At 47.0% G+C, this 19,238-nt stretch overlaps 1 protein-coding gene across 2 annotated transcripts in view; it reads left to right on the top strand.

Annotated features, from left to right (window-relative positions):
* grm7 (glutamate metabotropic receptor 7) overlaps positions 1-19,238 on the top strand; it is a 59,133-nt gene that overhangs the window by 16,855 nt on the left and 23,040 nt on the right. For both annotated transcript variants that reach the window (XM_062409895.1, XM_062409902.1), the window contains exons 2-4: positions 3,192-3,408; positions 16,913-17,048; positions 18,542-18,696. In XM_062409895.1, the coding sequence (XP_062265879.1) occupies positions 3,192-3,408; positions 16,913-17,048; positions 18,542-18,696 (508 nt within the window). The remainder of the gene's footprint in view (positions 1-3,191; positions 3,409-16,912; positions 17,049-18,541; positions 18,697-19,238) is intronic.

Below are 19,238 nucleotides of genomic sequence, written 5' to 3'. Positions count from 1 at the left end.
CTCTGACTCTTGTTTATTTCAGTCACATAGTTTTTATCTGTTCACTTCTCCGCTCTGGTCATTTTGTGACTTGTTGTAATGTTTACGAGTCTCTTTGTGCCCGTTGTGCGTCTCTTTATAGTCGTTTTGTGTTTCTGTTGTCGTTCTGTGACTGTGGTTCAGATAAAGGGTGTGTGTCCTTGTGTTACAGCGTATATCAGTGTGTGCTACAGTGTGTTACAGTGTGTGTCAGCGTGTGTGTTTCAGTGTATTACAGTGTATAACAATATATGAATGTGTGTGTGTCAGTTTGTTACAATGTGTAACTGTGTGTCAGTGTGTGTGTTGCAGTGTATTACAGTGTATAACAATGTGTGAATGTGTGTGTGTGTTACAGTGAGTTACAGTGTGTAACAGTGTGTCAGAGTGTTACAGTGTGAGTCAGTGTGTAACAGTGTGTCAGAGTGTTACAGTGTGTGTCAGTGTGTAACAGTGAGTCCGTGTGTTACAGTGTGTGTCAGAGTGTAACAGTGTGTAACAGTGTGTCCGTGTGTTACAGTGTGTGTCAGTGTGTAACAGTGTGTCAGAGTGTTACAGTGTGTGTCAGTGTGTAACAGTGTGTGTCAGTGTGTAACAGTGTGTGTCAGTGTGTAACAGTGTGTGTACTGAAAAGCATGTTGCAAAGGAAATCTGTGTGTTGCCTGATGCTCGTACAAATGCTAAGCTAACGTTGAGTTCTATCAACAACACTTGAACCTGACGAGAGGATGAATCTGGTGAAGATGAGGAAGTCGTGTTTCAATGTTTCATCGTCAGCTAACATGCTAACATGCTAACATGCTAACTGGCCCGACAGCATGAAGCTGTTCATCTCCAGGTTCCTCCGGTGAAGAGCCTCTGATTCAGAACGTCTCGTTTCCTCTCGGCTCAAGTTTGTGGTGAAAAGTCGCTGCTCACAACTGATGCTCATCCAATGGGAAACCTCCGGTGACCACAAGCAACCAATCAGTGAGTCCTCAGGTGTGGGCGTGGTTTTCAGAGTCTGAGAGAAACCACAGGAATACAAAGATTCTACCACTGTGCCGACATCAAGAGGAAGAGGAGGAGGAAGAGGAAGAGGAGGAAGAGGAGGAGAAAGAGGTGGAAGAGGAGGAAGAGGAGGATGAGGAGGAAGAGGAGGAAGAGGAGGAGAGTGGGTCAGTTGGTCTTCCTTGAATCGCATCCAGCTGAATAATGAAATTCAGTTTTAAAAAAATATATTGATAACAACAACACACAGTGAGTCAAAGTGTGGGTCACAGTGTGAGTCATTGTGTGAGTCACACTGTAACACAATGTGTGAGTCACATCCAGTCTCTTGTTGCTTTCTGCTTCATTTACCATCAGACTCAGGAAAATAACAGCCTGTTGTTGTGTGTGTGTGTGTGTGTGTGTGTGTGTGTCTCAGAAAATGAGATGTGTTAATGAAATCAGTGGTTGCTGTAGTTAGAGCAGGGTCATTGTTATTAAAAGAACAGTTCACCCAAACATTATATTTCCCACATTATCTATGGGGGGGGGGGGGGGGGGGTACTTGCAGATTACCCGATGAAAGTCCACGTCAGGAGGCGGAGCTAGTGGACGTCAACATTTCAGACCGTCCCTCAATGCACCGCGTCGGAAGATACTTTTTACCCCTGAAACTGTTTTGTGGACTCAAATCCTCTTTGTCAGTCACACACACACACACTCACAGACACACACACACACACACACACACTCACACACACACACACAGTGTCTCCAGACGACACTCGTTCAAAGTTACATGAGCACGTGACAGTTGCCATGGATGCACTTCCTGTTTCTCTGAGGTGAAATAATGATGAACTTTGATCTTCACTGTAAATCAACAGTGATTCAGAACTGAGTCCACACACACACACACAACACACACACACACACACACACACAATGCAGTCATACATGTTTAATCTGTGTAATTAGTGTTAGCCAGCTGCTGTGCTCTTTAGACAAAGATTGTTCAGTTTTCTGATGTGTGTGTTTCTACTTGTGTGGACGTCAGATCATCGCTATGGTAACCTCCTGATTCCTGATGTGAAAACTTAAACATCAAAGCTGTGAGAGGTCACATGACATGTGAGAGGTCACATGACGTGTGAGAGGTCACATGACGTGTGAGATGTCACAGGACAAGTGAGAGGTCACATGACGTGTGAGAGGTCACAGGACAAGTGAGAGGTCACAGGACGTGTGAGAGGTCACATGACACGTGAGAGGTCACAGGACGTGTGAGAGGTCACAGGACATGTGAGATGTCACAGGACAAGTGAGAGGTCACAGGACCTGTGAGAGGTCACATGACGTGTGAGAGGTCACATGACAAGTGAGAGGTCACAGGACGTGTGAGAGGTCACATGACACGTGAGAGGTCACAGGACGTGTGAGAGGTCACAGGACACGTGAGAGGTCACAGGACGTGTGAGAGGTCACAGGACGTGTGAGATGTCACATGACGTGTGAGAGGTCACATGACGTGTGAGAGGTCACAGGACAAGTGAGAGGTCACAGGACCTGTGAGAGGTCACATGACGTGTGAGAGGTCACATGACAAGTGAGAGGTCACAGGACACGTGAGAGGTCACATGACACGTGAGAGGTCACAGGACGTGTGAGAGGTCACAGGACACGTGAGAGGTCACAGGACACGTGAGAGGTCACATGACATGTGAGAGGTCCCGTCCATCATTGTTCATCTTGACCAAACGGTGAATAAATCATCTCCTGATCTGAGCTCTGATTGGTTGAATTTGACTCAACTCAGACACAACTAACGAGGAGAAAAGAAAGGGTTAGGGTTAGGGTCAGGGACTAATGTAACAATGTAACAATTAACACAAACACACACCTTTACAATGTTACAACAATGTAAAGGTGTGTGTTTGTGTTAAAGCTGCTTCACAACACGAACACACACACGGTGTGAGGGCGTGTCCACCGGTCAGGGCTCAGTGGAGGAGATATCTAGAGATGGGATTCACAAAGAGTTTCTCTGAGTTTCATTTTGACCTCTGATCATCTTCACCTTTCACTCTCATTCCAGCAAACACAGAAGTTCTCTCATGAATTCTCACGGTGAAGTTCACTCAGAGAACATGTCCTGAGTAACACATGCTTCCCTGTGACGTCACATGTCTTCCCCCCCCCCTCAGATCCCTCAGATCAGCTATGCCTCCACGGCCCCGGAGCTGAGCGACGACCGGCGCTACGACTTCTTCTCCCGCGTGGTCCCTCCGGACAGCTTCCAGGCTCAGGCCATGGTGGACATCGTCCAGGCCATGGGTTGGAACTACGTCTCCACCGTGGCGTCGGAGGGCAGCTACGGCGAGAAGGGCGTGGACGCCTTCATGCAGGTCTCCAGAGAAGCAGGTGAGAGCGGCGGCTGGTTCCAGACTCTGTGTTCACCACATTTTGTTTCTGTAAGATGACGTCTGCTGGACCATCGGCCTCATCCATCACCGAGGCTCTGATGCACACTGCTAGCTCTGACCGCTAGCTCTAGCAGCTAACTCTGACTGCTAGCTCTGACCGCTAGCTCTAGCAGCTAACTCTGACTGCTAGCTCTGACCGCTAACTTTGACCGCTAACTCTGACCGCTAGCTCTAGCAGCTAACTCTGACTGCTAGCTCTAGAAGCTAGCTCTGACTGCTAGCTCTGACTGCTAACTCTGACCGCTAGCTCTGACCGCTAACTCTGACCACTAGCTCTGACGGCTAGCTTTGACTGCTAGCTCTGACCGCTAGCTCTGACCGCTAGCTCTGACTGCTAACCCTTACCGCTAACTCTGACTGCTAGCTCTGACTGCTAGCTCTGACTGCTAGCTCTGACCGCTAGCTCTAGCAGCTAACTCTGACTGCTAGCTCTGACTGCTAGCTCTGAATGCTAGCTCTGAATGCTAGCTCTGAATGCTGGCTCTGACTGCTAGCTCTGACTGCTAGCTCTGAATGCTAGCTCTGAATGCTAGCTCTGAATGCTAGCTCTGACTGCTAGCTCTGACCATTTGTACGAACCCTTTGGAGACGATTGTTGTGGGAACAGGACGATGAATGACAGAAGGTGGATAAATACTGAGCTCGTCTGCAGAAGCAGTGTTGAGCCAGTTCACACTTAAAAAGAACCAGTTCCCAGTTCAGGCAGACGAAGATGAACTGGTTCTCGTTCACAGCTCCTGGAGTTGGGATGTTGTATTAAACGTGACCTGCTCGTGTTGATGCAGAAGTCGGAAGAGTTTTATTCTGCTGCTTCCTCGACAGACACATCACGGAGCCGCCTCAGGACGCTATTATCTCTGAAGCAGCAGGATGGTGAAATGTTGTGAGATATTTGCTCCCATCTCTTCAGAGGTTGAAATGCTGACGGGGAAACTGGGCTCTGTAATAACATATGAGCTCAGCACAGAGCCGGAGGGAGGAACGTCTCCCAGCTGTTTGCCATGTGGGGCGTTTGAGTGCAGAGCTGGGGAAGCAGGAAAAATCTGTTTGCTTTCACATGTCAGTGTCTCTCCGCTGATCCTCTCTGACACTAAAAGCTTCAGGACCCAGACGTTTAAAAGTTTGTGTGATGTTCCCTCCCACTGAGGAGCTTCTGTGGTTCTACAGTGAGGGAGGAGCTGCTTGTAAAGAACTGACACCAACTCTCCTCCCACAATATCCAGCTCAATGCTCCACGACTCCAAAGAGAAACTAAAGAACTAAACCAAACAGGAGAAATACAAACAGTAAAACATTATCGAACATGACGAGCTAGAACAACGTGCAGTGTGTACCTTTGGCCTCTAGGGGAGTCTAAATCAAAACCAATAACAAAAGAAGTAGTTCGATGACATCATGCAGCAGGGTGGGATCATGGGAGCTGTTGTCTTCACCATTTCTCCCATAATCATCTTGGTGGGTGGGCTCCAGTGTGCGTTGGCACTGGGAGCGCTTCAATGAAAGAATGCACAGCAAACACCAATTAATGGAATGGAAGGGTCAATAAAAAGCTAACGTGCTAACGTGCTTCACCTTCGTCACACGTCCTGTATGTCCAAACCTTTGTTGGCCCCAGACCTTGTGAGAACACACGCTAACAAGCGATGACATCGTGGTTGAAGTCAGGAAGATGATGGTGGCAGCCATCTTTCAATAAGTCCTGGCCGCCTCCCAGTGCGATGCCTTCGTCCTGTGAATCATCGTGAAGAAGAAGACGAAGATGTTCTCGTACTCATCACCTCAGACTGTGGAGTATCTGTTGTGTCTGAAGCTTCTTAATGAAGGAAGTTCGTTCCTCGTCTGAGTTCACACATCGTGAAGGAAGCAGGTGAGAGATCTCTGTCCAGTAGAAACTGTGAGTACGCAGTATAAAACCACTCTGAGCCCTGAATCCCACCAGCAGGAAGTACATGAAGCACATGAAGCACATGAAGCACATGAAGCACATGAAGTACATGAAGTGCATGAAGTACATGAAGTACAGGAAGTACATAAAGTACATGAAGTGCATGAAGTACATGAAGTAAATGAAGTACATAAAGTACATGAAGTACATGAAGTGCATGAAGTACAGGAAGTACATAAAGTACATGAAGTGCATGAAGTACATGAAGTAAATGAAGTACATAAAGTACATGAAGTACATGAAGTACATGAAGCACAGGAAGTAAATGAAGTACATAAAGTACATGAAGTACATGAAGTACATGAAGCACAGGAAGTACATGAAGTACATGAAGCACATGAAGCACATGAAGTAAATGAAGTACATAAAGTACATGAAGAACATGAAGTACAGTATCAGCTACATACAGATCGGGTGTATTGGCCTCATTCAGGGAAGAGTGAGCATCTGATGAAGAAGAGAACCACGTGTGAAATGAGATGAACATCTGGATCTAAAGTTCACGTGTTCGATTCCAATGATTCCTTCCTCTTCCAGTACCCATGGCGGTCGTGAGGCTCCTCCCCCACCTTCCTCCTCGGTGTGTTTACTCATCACTTCATCAGCTGCTGGAGAACGAGTACACGCAGCTCCATCAGCTGATCAACCTGTAGCTTTACCTGGGAGTTCCAGGTGGAATCAGCTGCTTCCTCCACCGACGAAGTAGTGTGTGTGTGTGGGGGGGGGTCTCTTATCAAATGATTCTCTTTAAAGCAGGGGCGGTACTAGATCTGAACATTGGATATGTTTCAATGGGAATAGCATCTGGTTCAGCCCCCCCCCCCCCCGGTCCCACAGTGACGGTTCCATGAGTCTAAATATTCAGAGATAAATCAGATCTGACAGAAAAGTGTCATTTGTGTCTGAAGCTTCTGCTTGTACTGGTTTATACTGGTTAATAATCATATTTCTACTGGTTTTATACTGGTTTTAAAATGTTGTTTATACTGGCGCTATAAAGGAGTTATACTGGTTTTATACTAGTGTTGCACTGGTCTTAGACGTTCTCACTCTTCTCCCTATGATCTCAATGACCGTTTGAATAAGTCGTAGAAGCTTAGACTTGAACTCTGCTGATAAAGCTCCTCTTGTATATCAAAGTGAATTAAACTATCTCAGATGGTTTGATAGAACAGGAGCATAAGAGACGACTCAGCGGTCTGAGGCTTCTCCAGAGTATCGGAGGCGGAGCTCTCCACAATCTCTCTCGCTCTGCAGCCGTTTGGTCTCGAGGCCGAAGAGGAACGATAAGAGCAGCATTCAGCCTTCTGTCCTTCAGATGAGAAGCTTTAGAAGGAGGAGGAATCTGAAGGTCAACCTGTGGGTTCAAACCCAGCGTCTCTGCTGCTGCTGTCAGACGACCTGCAACTTTCGTCATGATTATTATTCTAATATATATATTATATTATTATTTTATACATGTTTTCTTCAATTTGATCTCAGTATTTCAAAATCTCTGGTTCTAGACCTTTTGTCAGAAATTGTGCGGTTGTCATCTTCTGTGAGCAGGAAAACAGACACAACCCAGAAAGGCCCAGAGATATGTAAGACAGAGTATGAGCTCATTCATCAGTTCATCTCCACAGTGACGACTCAGTCATAACATCTCATATTAGTCCATCCATCATCCTGACACAAGCGCTGCTTCTTAAAACCCATCCACGATGTTTCTGCTGCGGAGCCTCGACAGATAAAAAGGTTTCACTGGAATGAGTCACAAATCCAGATTGAGGATATGAACCGATGATGCTTGAGTCATGTCTCTTTATCTTTAGTTTTAATCTGATCTTAGTCTCTGATCAGATGAATTGAACATTTTAACATCAGATTTCAGATATAATCTAATAATAACCTCCTTCAGTTCATCCTGAGGGGAACTTGAACTTCTGATCAGATAGTTGTCGTGGTATTTCAGTCTGGACCAATGAGGTCGGCCGATGAGACTTGTTGTCGAATGATGTCGACAGGAAATCAGTTAATTTCATTTCATCTTTTTTTAATTAGCAAAACTTACAAAGTTCACTTAACTTCAGATTCAGTGTCTGAGGCAGCAGATCAAATATTACTGAGAATCTCAAACACGCACGGAGCTGCTTTCCCCCCGTGTCAGCAGCTGCTTTATCATTGACCCATTTTCTTTATTTAACACCCACAGTGTTCCCAGCAGAGAGGAACACAGCTCCTCCTCTCAGGGAGACGCAGATCAGAGAGGAGGTGAAGCCTCTGATGAGAGACACTGCGTCATGTTGTGTAGTTGGTGTTTGTCTAGCAGCAGTTTGTTTCTGGACATGTTGTGTAGTTGGTGTTTGTGAAGCAGCAGCAGGTTGTCAGGTGCGACTTGTTCAAACAGGAACATGTGGGAACAATCAGGCGAGGGGCGGAGCCTGTAGAGCAGCAGGGGCGGGGCCTGTAGAGCAGCAGGAGGCGGAGCCTGCAGAGCAGCAGGACGTATAAACTCTGCTGTGGACAGATCAGTGTTGTTGTTTACAGCTCATCCACACCGGGGTCGGCCCTCATCACCAGAAGATCTGGAATCTCCTCGTGTTTCCAAGTTGACGTCTTCGTCTTCTACGTGTCCGGCTCCTCTTCTTCATCCTGAGATGTTTGTGTTCTTCTAGTTTCACGTGTTTGAAACCTGAGGACATTTTCCTGACTGAGGCAGAAGAAACCCAAGGTGTTGATTTGAGGGGTCAGAGGTTAATTCACAGTCATGTGACAGGAGATGATTTGATCAATGTGTCCTCTGTTCTGTGGGATTGATCAACTTTTGATAACCATGATTTCTGTTTGACTCCACTTGTCCTCGTCAGGAAGGTCACGTGATCAGAGGCAGGTTTTTATTTAACACCTTTGTTCAGTGAGTCAGACGAGACTTCATCGTCCACGCCCACATGTTCACTCTCTGACGGGAGAGAAATCTTTTTATCTTTTGTCTTCAGAATCAGAATCAGAATCAGAATTCTTTTTATTGCCTTGTATATTTTCACATACAGGAAATTGCCTTGGTGTGGTTGGTGCACTTTACAAACAACAATATAAAAACAACAATATAGAGCAATATAAACATCAATATAAAAAACAACAATATCGAAAAAATAATATATACAGTAAATGTGTTGTGTTCGGTTTTAAGGTGCAAAGATTGGTGGTAGTGCCAATAATGTAGTGTTATAAATTATGTGCGAGGGTGGGGGGGGGGGGGGGGGGTCAGCAGAGTCAGTGTGATGGGGGGGGCTTGTTTGTGAGCCCCACTGCCATGGGGAAAAAACAGTTCAGGTGACGCGAGGTTTTAGTCCTGACGGCCCGGAACCTTTTCCCAGATGGAAGTCTCTGGAACAGGTGGTGACCGGGATGGGAAGGATCAGCGATGATCTTGCCTGCTCTCTTTCTGGTCCTGGAGTGGAACAGGTCTAGGAGAGCCGGCAGGTCACAGCCGATGACCTTCTCAGCTGACCGAATGATCCGCTGCAGTCTGCCCTTGTCCTTGGCAGTGGAGGCAGCGAACCAAACGGTGATGGATGAGGTGAGGATGGACTCAATGATGGCTGTGTAGAACTCAACCATCACTTTCCGCGGCATGCTGAATTTCCTCAGTTGCCGCAGGAAGAACATCCTCTGCTGGGCCTTCTTGGTGATGGAGGTGATGTTCTCCGTCCACCTCAGGTCCTGTGCTATGATCGTCCCCAGGAATCTGAATGACTCCACTGTTTTAACTGGGGAGTCGCACATGGTGAGGGGGGCGGTTTGGGCTGGGCTCCTCCTGAAGTCTGCCACCATCTCTACAGTTTTTGAAGCGTTCAGCTCCAGGTGGTTCTGGCTGCACCAGGAAGCCAGGCTGTTAACTTCCTCTCTGTAGGCGGCCTCGTCCCCATTGGAAATTAATCCAATAAGGGTGGTGTCGTCGGCAAACTTCAGGAGTTTGACAGAGGGATGGCTGGAGGTGCAGTTGTTGGTGTAGAGGGAGAAGAGGAGAGGAGAGAGCACACAACCTTGAGGGGCTCCAGTGCTGATGGTCCGGGTGTCAGAGACAAGCTTCCCCAGCCTCACGCGCTGCTTCCTGTCGGTCAGGAAGTTGGTGATCCACCTGCAGGTGGGGTCAGGCACGCTCAGCTGGGTCAGCTTGTCCCGGAGAAGAGCTGGAGAGATGGTGTTGAATGCGGAGCTGAAGTCCACAAACAAGATCCTGGCGTAGGTGCTGGGGGAGTCGAGGTGCTGGAGGATGAAGTGGAGTCCCATGTTGACTGCATCGTCTACGGACCTGTTGGCTCTGTAGGCAAACTGCAGCGGGTCGAGGAGGTGGTTGGTTATAGTTTTGAGGTGGGTCAGCACGAGTCGCTCGAAGGTCTTCATTACTACAGAGGTCAGGGCGACTGGTCTGTAGTCATTAAGGCCTGTGATCCTCTGCTTCTTGGGAACGGGGATGATGGTGGATGTTTTCAGGCAGGCGGGTACAACACATTCAGCCAGTGAGGTGTTGAAAATGTCCGTGAACAATGGAGAAAGCTGATCCGCACAGTGCCTCAGTGTAGAGGGGGAGACAGCGTCTGGTCCAGCTGCCTTGCGGGGGTTCAGTTTCTTCAGGAGCTTATTTACATCTCTCTCCTGAATTGAGAGAGGTGTGAAGGGGGGGATGGAGGTGATGGGGCAGTCTGGGGCCATTTTGTGGGGGGGGCTAGTGTCTTTGTCCAGGCTGGGGAGAAGAGGTGTGATAGATGCGGGGGGGGTTTGAGAGGGTCTATCGAATCTACAATAAAAGTCATTCAGATCGTTGGCAAGTCTCAAGTCTTCCACAGAGTGGGGGGATTTGGTCTTGCAGCCAGTGATCACACGAAGGCCCTTCCAGACAGACGAGGAGTCGTTGGCTGCAAACTGTTGTTCCAGCTTCTTTGAATACAGTCGTTTGGCCTCCTTAATCTCCTTGCCAAACGAGTATTTAATTAGTCTGAACCTATCCATGTCCCCACTCTTGAAGGCCACCTCTTTCTCCAAACGAAGCTGTTTGAGTTTTGCTGTGAACCAGGGCTTGTCGTTGTTATAACACACCCTGGTGCGTGTTGGAATACATCGGTCTTCACAGAAGCTGATGTAGGACGTCACAGCATCTGTATATTCGTCCAGGCTGTAAGTGGCAGTTCTAAAAATGTCCCAGTCTGTGTTTTCAAGGCAGTCACGCAGCTCCTCCACAGCTTCTCTGCTGCTCCAGTTCTTTGATCTCAGCACAGCAGGTTTAGAAATCTTGAGTTTCTGTCTGTAAGCCGGGATCAGGTGAATGAGAGCGTGGTCGGACAGACCCAGGGCAGCGCGGGAGACTGCATGATAAGCCTTGCTGATGGTGCTGTAGCAGTGATCCAGGGTGTTCTCCCCCCTGGTCGGGCATTTAATTAACTGTTTATATTTTGGGAGCTCCTGAGATAAGTTCCCCTTATTAAAGTCCCCAAGGACAATAACGGGGGAATATGTGTTCTCTCTCCTTCTCTCCACTCCCAGTATCTGCTCAGCGAGTTGTCGTTGAGCCTCGCGCACGTCAGCTTGCGGGGGGATGTAGACTCCAGCCAGGATGAAAGAGGTGAATTCCCGGGGAGAGTAGAACGGTCTGCAGGTGATGAAAAAAGTTTCCAGGTCCGGAGAACAGGACTGTAAAATGACTTTCACGTCGCTGCACCAGCCCTGGTTTATATAAAAACAAATCCCTCCGCCTTTTGCCTTGCGTGAGAGGATCGGGTCGCGGTCCGCGCGTAACAGCTGAAAGCCGGTCAGCTGTGCGGCGGAGTCCGGTGTGGCTTCGGTCAGCCACGATTCAGTAAAACAGAATACAGAAGAGAGGGAGAAGTCTCTATTTGTCCGGATGAGAAGGCGCAGTTCGTCCATCTTATTGCACAGCGAGCGGACATTAGAGAGGAGAATGCACGGGAGTGATGAGCGAAATCCTCTCTCCCTGAAGCGCACCAGAGCCCCAGCGCGCTTTCCTCTCCGTCTCCGCCTCAGTCTCGCTGCGTGGCCGAGGAGCACCGCACCTTTGACCAGTAAATCAACTAAATCCACGGAAGATGCGAGAAAGTTGGGACATAAATCAGATGGTGTTGTGTCCCTGATGTTAAGAAGCTCGTCCATCGTGAAAGTAATCCGAGTTGGGTCGCAATTAACAGAATTAAATACTAAAAACAAACACAGCAGTGCGCACCAACACACCGTGGCAGCCGTTCGTGGCGCCATGTCTTTTAACTTAGTTAACACACTGAGATGTTATGTGACAGAATAGTAATTAGTACATATTATAATATAAATATATATAGAGTAATTAGTATATATTATAATATAAATATATATAGAGTAATTGGTATATATTATAATATAAATATATATAGAGTAATTCGTATATATTATAATATAAATATATATAGAGTAATTAGTATATATTATAATATAAATATATATAGAGTAATTGGTATATATTATAATATAAATATATATAGAGTAATTCGTATATATTATAATATTAGATATATAGAGTAATTAGTATATATTATAATATAAATATATATAGAGTAATTGTATATATCATACTCAACCTCGATCCAGCTGTTATCGACTGTGACGCAGATTTTCTTCACTTCAATCAAGGACGTGTTGTTGTTTCAGCATTAATTTAATAAAGTTTGACAGATACGATCCTAACGTCATAAACACATGAATGGCTGCATGGGGGGGTAATGGGGCTGCTGGTTGTACAGTGAATTGAACTGGAGTGGGGGGGAGGGGTAATGGGGGAGTTATGGAGCTGGAGTGGGGAGTAATGGGGGAGTTATTGAGCTGGAGAGGGGGGGGGGGGGTAATGGTGATGCTGGGTGGAGAGTGGGGTGACTCTCGGAGCGCTCAGTGTTTCTCCACATTCATCACATGTAATGAGGCAGAGACCGGCTGCCACAGCAAGGCCTCATGGGAAATCTGCTCGGACAGCTGGATGTGGAGATCTGAAAACAGAGATTACACAGCCATCATTATTATTGTTGTTTTTATTATTGTTATTATTGTTATTATTGGTAATATAATTAACATCCTTATTATTTTTGTTATTATTAAAATTGTTTTGTTATTATTATTATTATCATAAGACCAGTGGTGTATTAAACGCCTGCAGCTCGTCCCCGACAGGAAACACAAATCTCTGTGTGGATCTGGCTTCCTGTTCGTCACAGGAACGACTTCATGATATTAATCTTAACGTTTCAGATTTCCCTGGAAGGTAATAGTAACAATACCAAATGTAGACTCATTAACAAATAATTGCCCTGTGTTTACAATACTGAAATATAATTATGTATAGAAGTATTTACTCCAAAATATAATATAAAGTATAACAAAGTAAAAGAAATGTCATGTACGCTCCTCACGACGGCGTAAAATTATGATTCTAATAAAATGACTTTGATGTATATTATAAAAATAATATAGAATAATAATTAATGGTGAAGTTGTTTGGACTTTGATATATTCACAGCATGTTCCTGCTGCTGGTGAAAGTGTAGTTTACATTGTTGTCAGTATAAAGAGCGTGGTTATTAAACATCAGCAACAGATTCCAGATGTTTCTCATCAACCTTCCTACTCCCCTGGTCTTTCTTTCTGTGGTGCTCTGAGAAACATGGTGTGAGCTTTATTTTGAACCGAAGAAGCTCGAGAGCAGCTAGAGCTCGGTGTGAATTATGAATCTGTGGTCACAGAGTGACTGTACCAGTGTTTCCCAGAATGCCCTGCTGCAGTGTGATGTGGACGCTTCTCACCTTCATCACCGACGCTGCTGATTCATCCATGTTCTCCTGTAACCCCTCGTCTTCAAAGTGAAGAAGACCGCTCTCCTTGTAACTGGTTCAGTCACAGATGTTTGAGCTCCACATGTTGAGCTGCTGGTTCCTCAGCTTCTGGACTCAGACTCACGTCTCTGATGAAACGCACCTGAACATGACCTGGAGGTGACCACATCTCACCAGCTGCAGCCTGTTCTGGTCTCTCTCTCTCTCTCTCTCTCTGTCTCTCTCTATCTCTCTCTCTCTCTCTCTCTCTCTCTCTCTCTCTCTCTCTCTGTCTCTCTCTGTCTCTCTCTATCTCTCTCTCTCTCTCTCTCTCTCTCTCTCTCTCTCTGTCTCTCTCTGTCTCTCTCTATCTCTCTCTCTCTCTCTCTCTCTCAAAGCAAACCATTTATAATGGATCAGATCAAACACTGTAAAATATGCAGGATGTTTCTCCATAATTCTAAATTTTAAAGACACGTCCGTGTTCTCGTTTCAATCTCATCGACTTCTTCAGATACAATTTGAACACGACCCCTGAAGCAGATCAGGCTGTTTTGTCCGTTTAGTGCAACAATAACGTGACGTGAAACCTCAGAGGTTTGTGGACGGACAGGTGATCGTCCTCGAGTCTCCGGCGTCACCGAACCTCCTCCGGGACGCTGCTCCACTCGCTTCTCAGTAAAGTTTCCAACAGTCTGTGTGTCTGTGTGTGTGTGTGTCTGTGTTTGTGTGTCTGTGTGGGTCTCTCCTGTAACTGGACGATCCACTTTTCTCTCACAGATGTTTCTGAAGTTTCCTCCTCAGATGTGAAATCAACTTTTTTCAGGAAATGATAAACATTCTTCCACGAGTTGGTTTGTTGCCCTGATGTCTGAACGTTGGATCAGCTGCTGGACAGACAGAGAAGCTGATTCGTCCTCGACCTCAGACCTCAAAGACGAAGACTTCAGTCCGAACAGACGAAACAGAGCAGTACCGCTGGAAGTCATGGGGGGGGGGGCAGTGTCTCCACCCTGCGCTGCCCTCTAGTGGATGGATTGACAACAATGCCGATGTAAAGGACACATGTTAGTAGTATGTTACATGGTGTCAAACATCTGGTTGAAATCCGATCATTAAATCCAGTGTTTGTGAGACTGAAGTCTTTTCCACGTGAGGCGGACGCAGGTCTCTGCGACGCTCCGAGTCGTAGATCTTCAGTTTCATTGACCTTCTGGACGAGTTCCATTAAACAGCAGCTGACTGCTGCTCCTGTTCACAGAGGAGACAACAAATCACAGCCTCGTCTGCCGCTAACCACACGTCCACTCCAAGCAACCTCCGGATTGATCTGTAAACCGTGACTCCATATTGATCCAGGTAATCATTCTTTGCTTAAAGAATGTCCACCTCACTGTGTGTAGCACCAGCAGACTGAATCATGGCCTCATTCTTCTCCACCACTGAACAGCAGAGTTACAGCTGTGAGTGTCAAACCCTGAAAGGTCGAAGCGTGAGGCGCTGCCAGGGGGCGCCGTCAAGGCTGAACGCTCAGAACCACGGCTGGAAGGGAACACAGCATCGGGACCCGAGCCAATCACAACCTCATACATCTGTCAGTTAACCCGAACCTGAACCTGAACCTGAACCCAAACCCAAACCCTAACCCTAACCCTAACCCGAACCCAAGCCCAAACCCTAACCCGAACCTGAACCTGAACCCAAACCCTAACCCTATTTTCTTTAATGCTGGTTTTGCATAGATTTTTATTTCTTATCGTTTTCTTCTTTCTTTCTTTTAACAATTAAAATCGAGTCTGTAATTCATTCAACTTATTTAAAACTAGCAGGAGTTGACACAGAGACGTTAACAATTAAACAAACTGTTCAAATCTGCTGTTTCTGGACATCAGAGCAGTGATAACACAACAGTGTCGTGAACACACTACGTTTCATTGAGCTGCATTTTATCAAGAGCGACTCACAATTAGAGCATCAACCACGAGGAGATGTGTCTTCAGTCTGAGGAGAGGTGTCTTCAGTCTGAGGAGAGGTGTCTTCAGTCTGAGGACATGTGTCTTCATGCTGAGGAGATGTGTATTCAGTCTGAGGAGAGGTTTCTTCAGTCTGAGGAGAGGTGTCTTCAGTCTGAGGAGAGGTGTCTTCAGTCAGAGGAGATGTGTCTTCAGTCTGAGGAGATGTGTCTTCAGTCTGAGGAGATGTGTCTTCATGCTGAGGAGAGGTGTCTTCAGTCTGAGGAGATGTGTCATCATGCTGAGGAGATGTGTCTTCAGTCTGAGGAGAGGTGTCTTCAGTCTGAGGAGATGTGTCTTCAGTCTGAGGAGAGGTGTCTTCAGTCTGAGGAGAGGTTTCTTCAGTCTGAGGAGATGTGTCATCATGCTGAGGAGATGTGTCTTCAGTCTGAGGAGATGTGTCTTCAGTCTGTCCATGTGGAGATGGTTCCATCGTTCAGGAGACAACCTCAGATGAGAACATCAGGGGCCTTGTAGCATGTTGGTCATGTGTTGTGTTGTTGTGTTGTGTGTGTTGTTGTATAGTGTTGTTTTGTGTTGTGTCTACAGTGATTAAAATGTCCGCTAGATGCCAGGGGGCGCCGTCAAGGCTGAATGCTCAGAACCACGGCTGGAAGGGAACACAGCATCGGGACCCGAGCCAATCACAACCTCATACATCTGTCAGTACAACAAGACACAACACAACAATACAACATTACACAGTACGACACAACCCGGCACAGGGCTTCGTCCGGAATCAACCCTGTGATACAAACTCTCCTTTGCGTTCATCACCTTTCACCTTTAACCTTTCACCTCGACCCCGAACCCAACGTCCCTCCATGGCCTCGACCTCGACATGTGAAGCACATGAGGTGCTTCACATGTGTGAAGATTCATGGGTCTGGATCTTAAGTTCTCAGAGGAACAAGCTGGACTCACAGAAACAGATTGTTGGTACTGATCCATGATCCACGTTGTGAAGCTCCTCCTCCATTCTTCTTCACTGGTTTGAGTTCCTGCTTCCTAATGTCTCCATTGATTTTCACGTCTGCAATGACTGAGAGTGGAGAACATCCATCAGCCGGGAACCACGGAGAACCACGGGGAACCCCCAGCGTCCAGGGAACCGTCTGATGTTCTGGAAGCAGCTGATTCATCAGAAGCTCAGAACTTTAATGTTTGTCTCTAACTTCAGAGAAACTGTTCACGCTGCTCACGTGTTCTACAGGTCACGTGTTCTACAGGTCACATGTTCTACAGGTCACGTGTTCCACAGGTCATGTGTTCCACATGTGTTCTACAGGTCACGTGTTCTACAGGTCATGTGTTCTACAGGTTACATGTTCCACAGGTCACGTGTTCCACATGTGTTCTACAGGTCACGTGTTCTACAGGTCACATGTTCTACAGGTCACGTGTTCCACAGGTCATGTGTTCCACATGTGTTCTACAGGTCACGTGTTCTACAGGTCACGTGTTCCACAGGTCATGTGTTCCACATGTGTTCTACAGGTCACGTGTTCTACAGGTCATGTGTTCTACAGGTTACATGTTCCACAGGTCACATGTTCCACAGGTCACGTGTTCCACATGTGTTCTACAGGTCACGTGTTCCACAGGTCACGTGTTCCACAGGTCACGTGTTGACATGTCTCTTCCATGTGTCCTCAGGTGGAATCTGCATCGCTCAGTCACTGAAGATTCCTCACGACCACAAACCGTCGGACTTTGATAAAATCATCCGTCTGCTGCTGGACACGCGTTACGCCCGCGCCGTCATCCTGTTTGCATCTGACGAGGACATCAGGTCAGTTCACACGTTAAGCCGAACCTGAACCTGAACCTGAACCTGAACCCAAACCCTAACCCTAACCCTAACCCTAACCCTAACCCGAACCCAAGCCCAAACCCTAACCCGAACCTGAACCTGAACCCAAACCCTAACCCTATTTTCTTTAATGCTGGTTTTGCATAGATTTTTATTTCTTATCGTTTTCTTCTTTCTTTCTTTTAACAATTAAAATCGAGTCTGTAATTCATTCAACTTATTTAAAACCAGCAGGAGTCGACACAGAGACGTTAACAATTAAACAAACTGTTCAAATCTGCTGTTTCTGGACATCAGAGCAGTGATAACACAACAGTGTCGTGAACACACTACTTTTCATTGAGCTGCATTTTATCAAGAGCGACTCACAATTAGAGCATCAACCACGAGGAGATGTGTCTTCAGTCTGAGGAGATGTGTCTTCAGTCTGAGGAGAGGTGTCTTCAGTCTGAGGAGAGGTGTCTACAGTCTGAGGAGATGTGTCTTCAGTCTGAGGAGAGGTGTCTTCAGTCTGAGGAGAGGTGTCTTCAGTCTGAGGAGAGGTGTCTTCAGTTTGAGGAGATGTGTCTTCAGTCTGAGGAGAGGTGTCTTCAGTCTGAGGAGAGGTTTCTTCAGTCTGAGGAGATGTGTCTTCAGTCTGAGGAGAGGTGTCTTCAGTCTGAGGAGATGTGTCTTCAGTCTGAGGAGAGGTGTCTACAGTCTGAGGAGATGTGTCTTCAGTCTGAGGAGAGGTGTCTTCAGTCTGAGGAGAGGTGTCTTCAGTCTGAGGAGAGGTGTCTTCAGTTTGAGGAGAGGTGTCTTCAGTCTGAGGAGAGGTGTCTTCAGTCTGAGGAGAGGTGTCTTCAGTCTGAGGAGAGGTGTCTTCAGTCTGAGGAGAGGTGTCTACAGTCTGAGGAGATGTGTCTTCAGTCTGAGGAGAGGTGTCTTCAGTTTGAGGAGATGTGTCTTCAGTCTGAGGACATGTGTCTTCAGTCTGAGGAGAGGTGTCTTCAGTCTGAGGAGAGGTGTCTTCAGTCTGAGGAGAGGTGTCTTCAGTCTGAGGAGAGGTGTCTTCAGTCTGAGGAGATGTGTCTTCAGTCTGGAGGAGATGTGTCTACAGTCTGAGGAGATGTGTCTTCAGTCTGAGGAGAGGTGTCTTCAGTCTGAGGAGATGTGTCTTCAGTCTGGAGGAGATGTGTCTACAGTCTGAGGAGAGGTGTCTTCAGTCTGAGGAGATGTGTCTTCAGTCTGTCCATGTGGAGATGGTTCCATCGTTCAGGAGACAACCTCAGATGAGAACATCAGGGGCCTTGCAGCATGTTGGTCATGTGTTGTGTTGTTGTGTGTGTTGTTGTATAGTGTTGTTTTGTGTTGTGTCTACAGTGATTAAAATGTCCGCTAGATGTTCAGTTGTTTGAGAAATGTGACAATGTACATACGGAACCTGCATCATGTGACCTGTTGTGTCTCTGTGTGTGTCTGTGTGTGTGTAGAGGGATCCTGAACGCCAGTAAGCGAGCCGACCAGGTGGGACACTTCCTGTGGCTGGGCTCTGACAGCTGGGGGGCCAAGAACAGTCCCATCCACCAGCTGGAGGACGCTGCTGTCGGAGCCGTGACCATTCTCCCAAAGAGGGCGACCATCAGTGGTGAGTCCAGTGTGTTACAGGCGTGTGGTCGTCTCATCGAGTGTGAGCGGACCCTGTCCTCAGCATCGCTGTCGCTCACTCGTCATGTAGAGTAAAGACTTTGGAGGCGGGGCCAGTTGCTGAGATTCCCCTCCTCCAATTGGTCTCTTTAACCCGTCCAGACCTTTAGACCTTCCTGTCCTGATGTTCAGAGTCTTCTGGTGTGTTTCCTGTCGAGTCAACGTGACATGTAAAGTGTGACACACACGCACACACACACACTCACACACACTCACACACACATGTTCGTCTCAGTTAAAATCTCCTGTGAGGTGTCATGCTTTAATCGAAACCGATAAAGGTCACGAGAGAGAGAAAGAGTCAGAAAGAGAGAGAGAGAGAGAGAGAGAGAGACAGACAGAGAGAGAGAGAGAGACAGAGAGACAGAGAGAGAGAGAGAGAGAGAGAGGGAGGGAGAGAGAGAGGGAGAGCGAAAGAGAGAGAGAGAGAGGGTATCTACCGTGGTGGAGGACGCCCGCTGAGTCGTGGTCTCCAGCCCGTCC

This window comes from Platichthys flesus, chromosome 2 (assembly GCF_949316205.1).
Source record: "Platichthys flesus chromosome 2, fPlaFle2.1, whole genome shotgun sequence".
Classification (NCBI taxonomy): domain Eukaryota; kingdom Metazoa; phylum Chordata; class Actinopteri; order Pleuronectiformes; family Pleuronectidae; genus Platichthys; species Platichthys flesus.
This window is presented reverse-complemented; position numbering and strand designations above follow the sequence as displayed.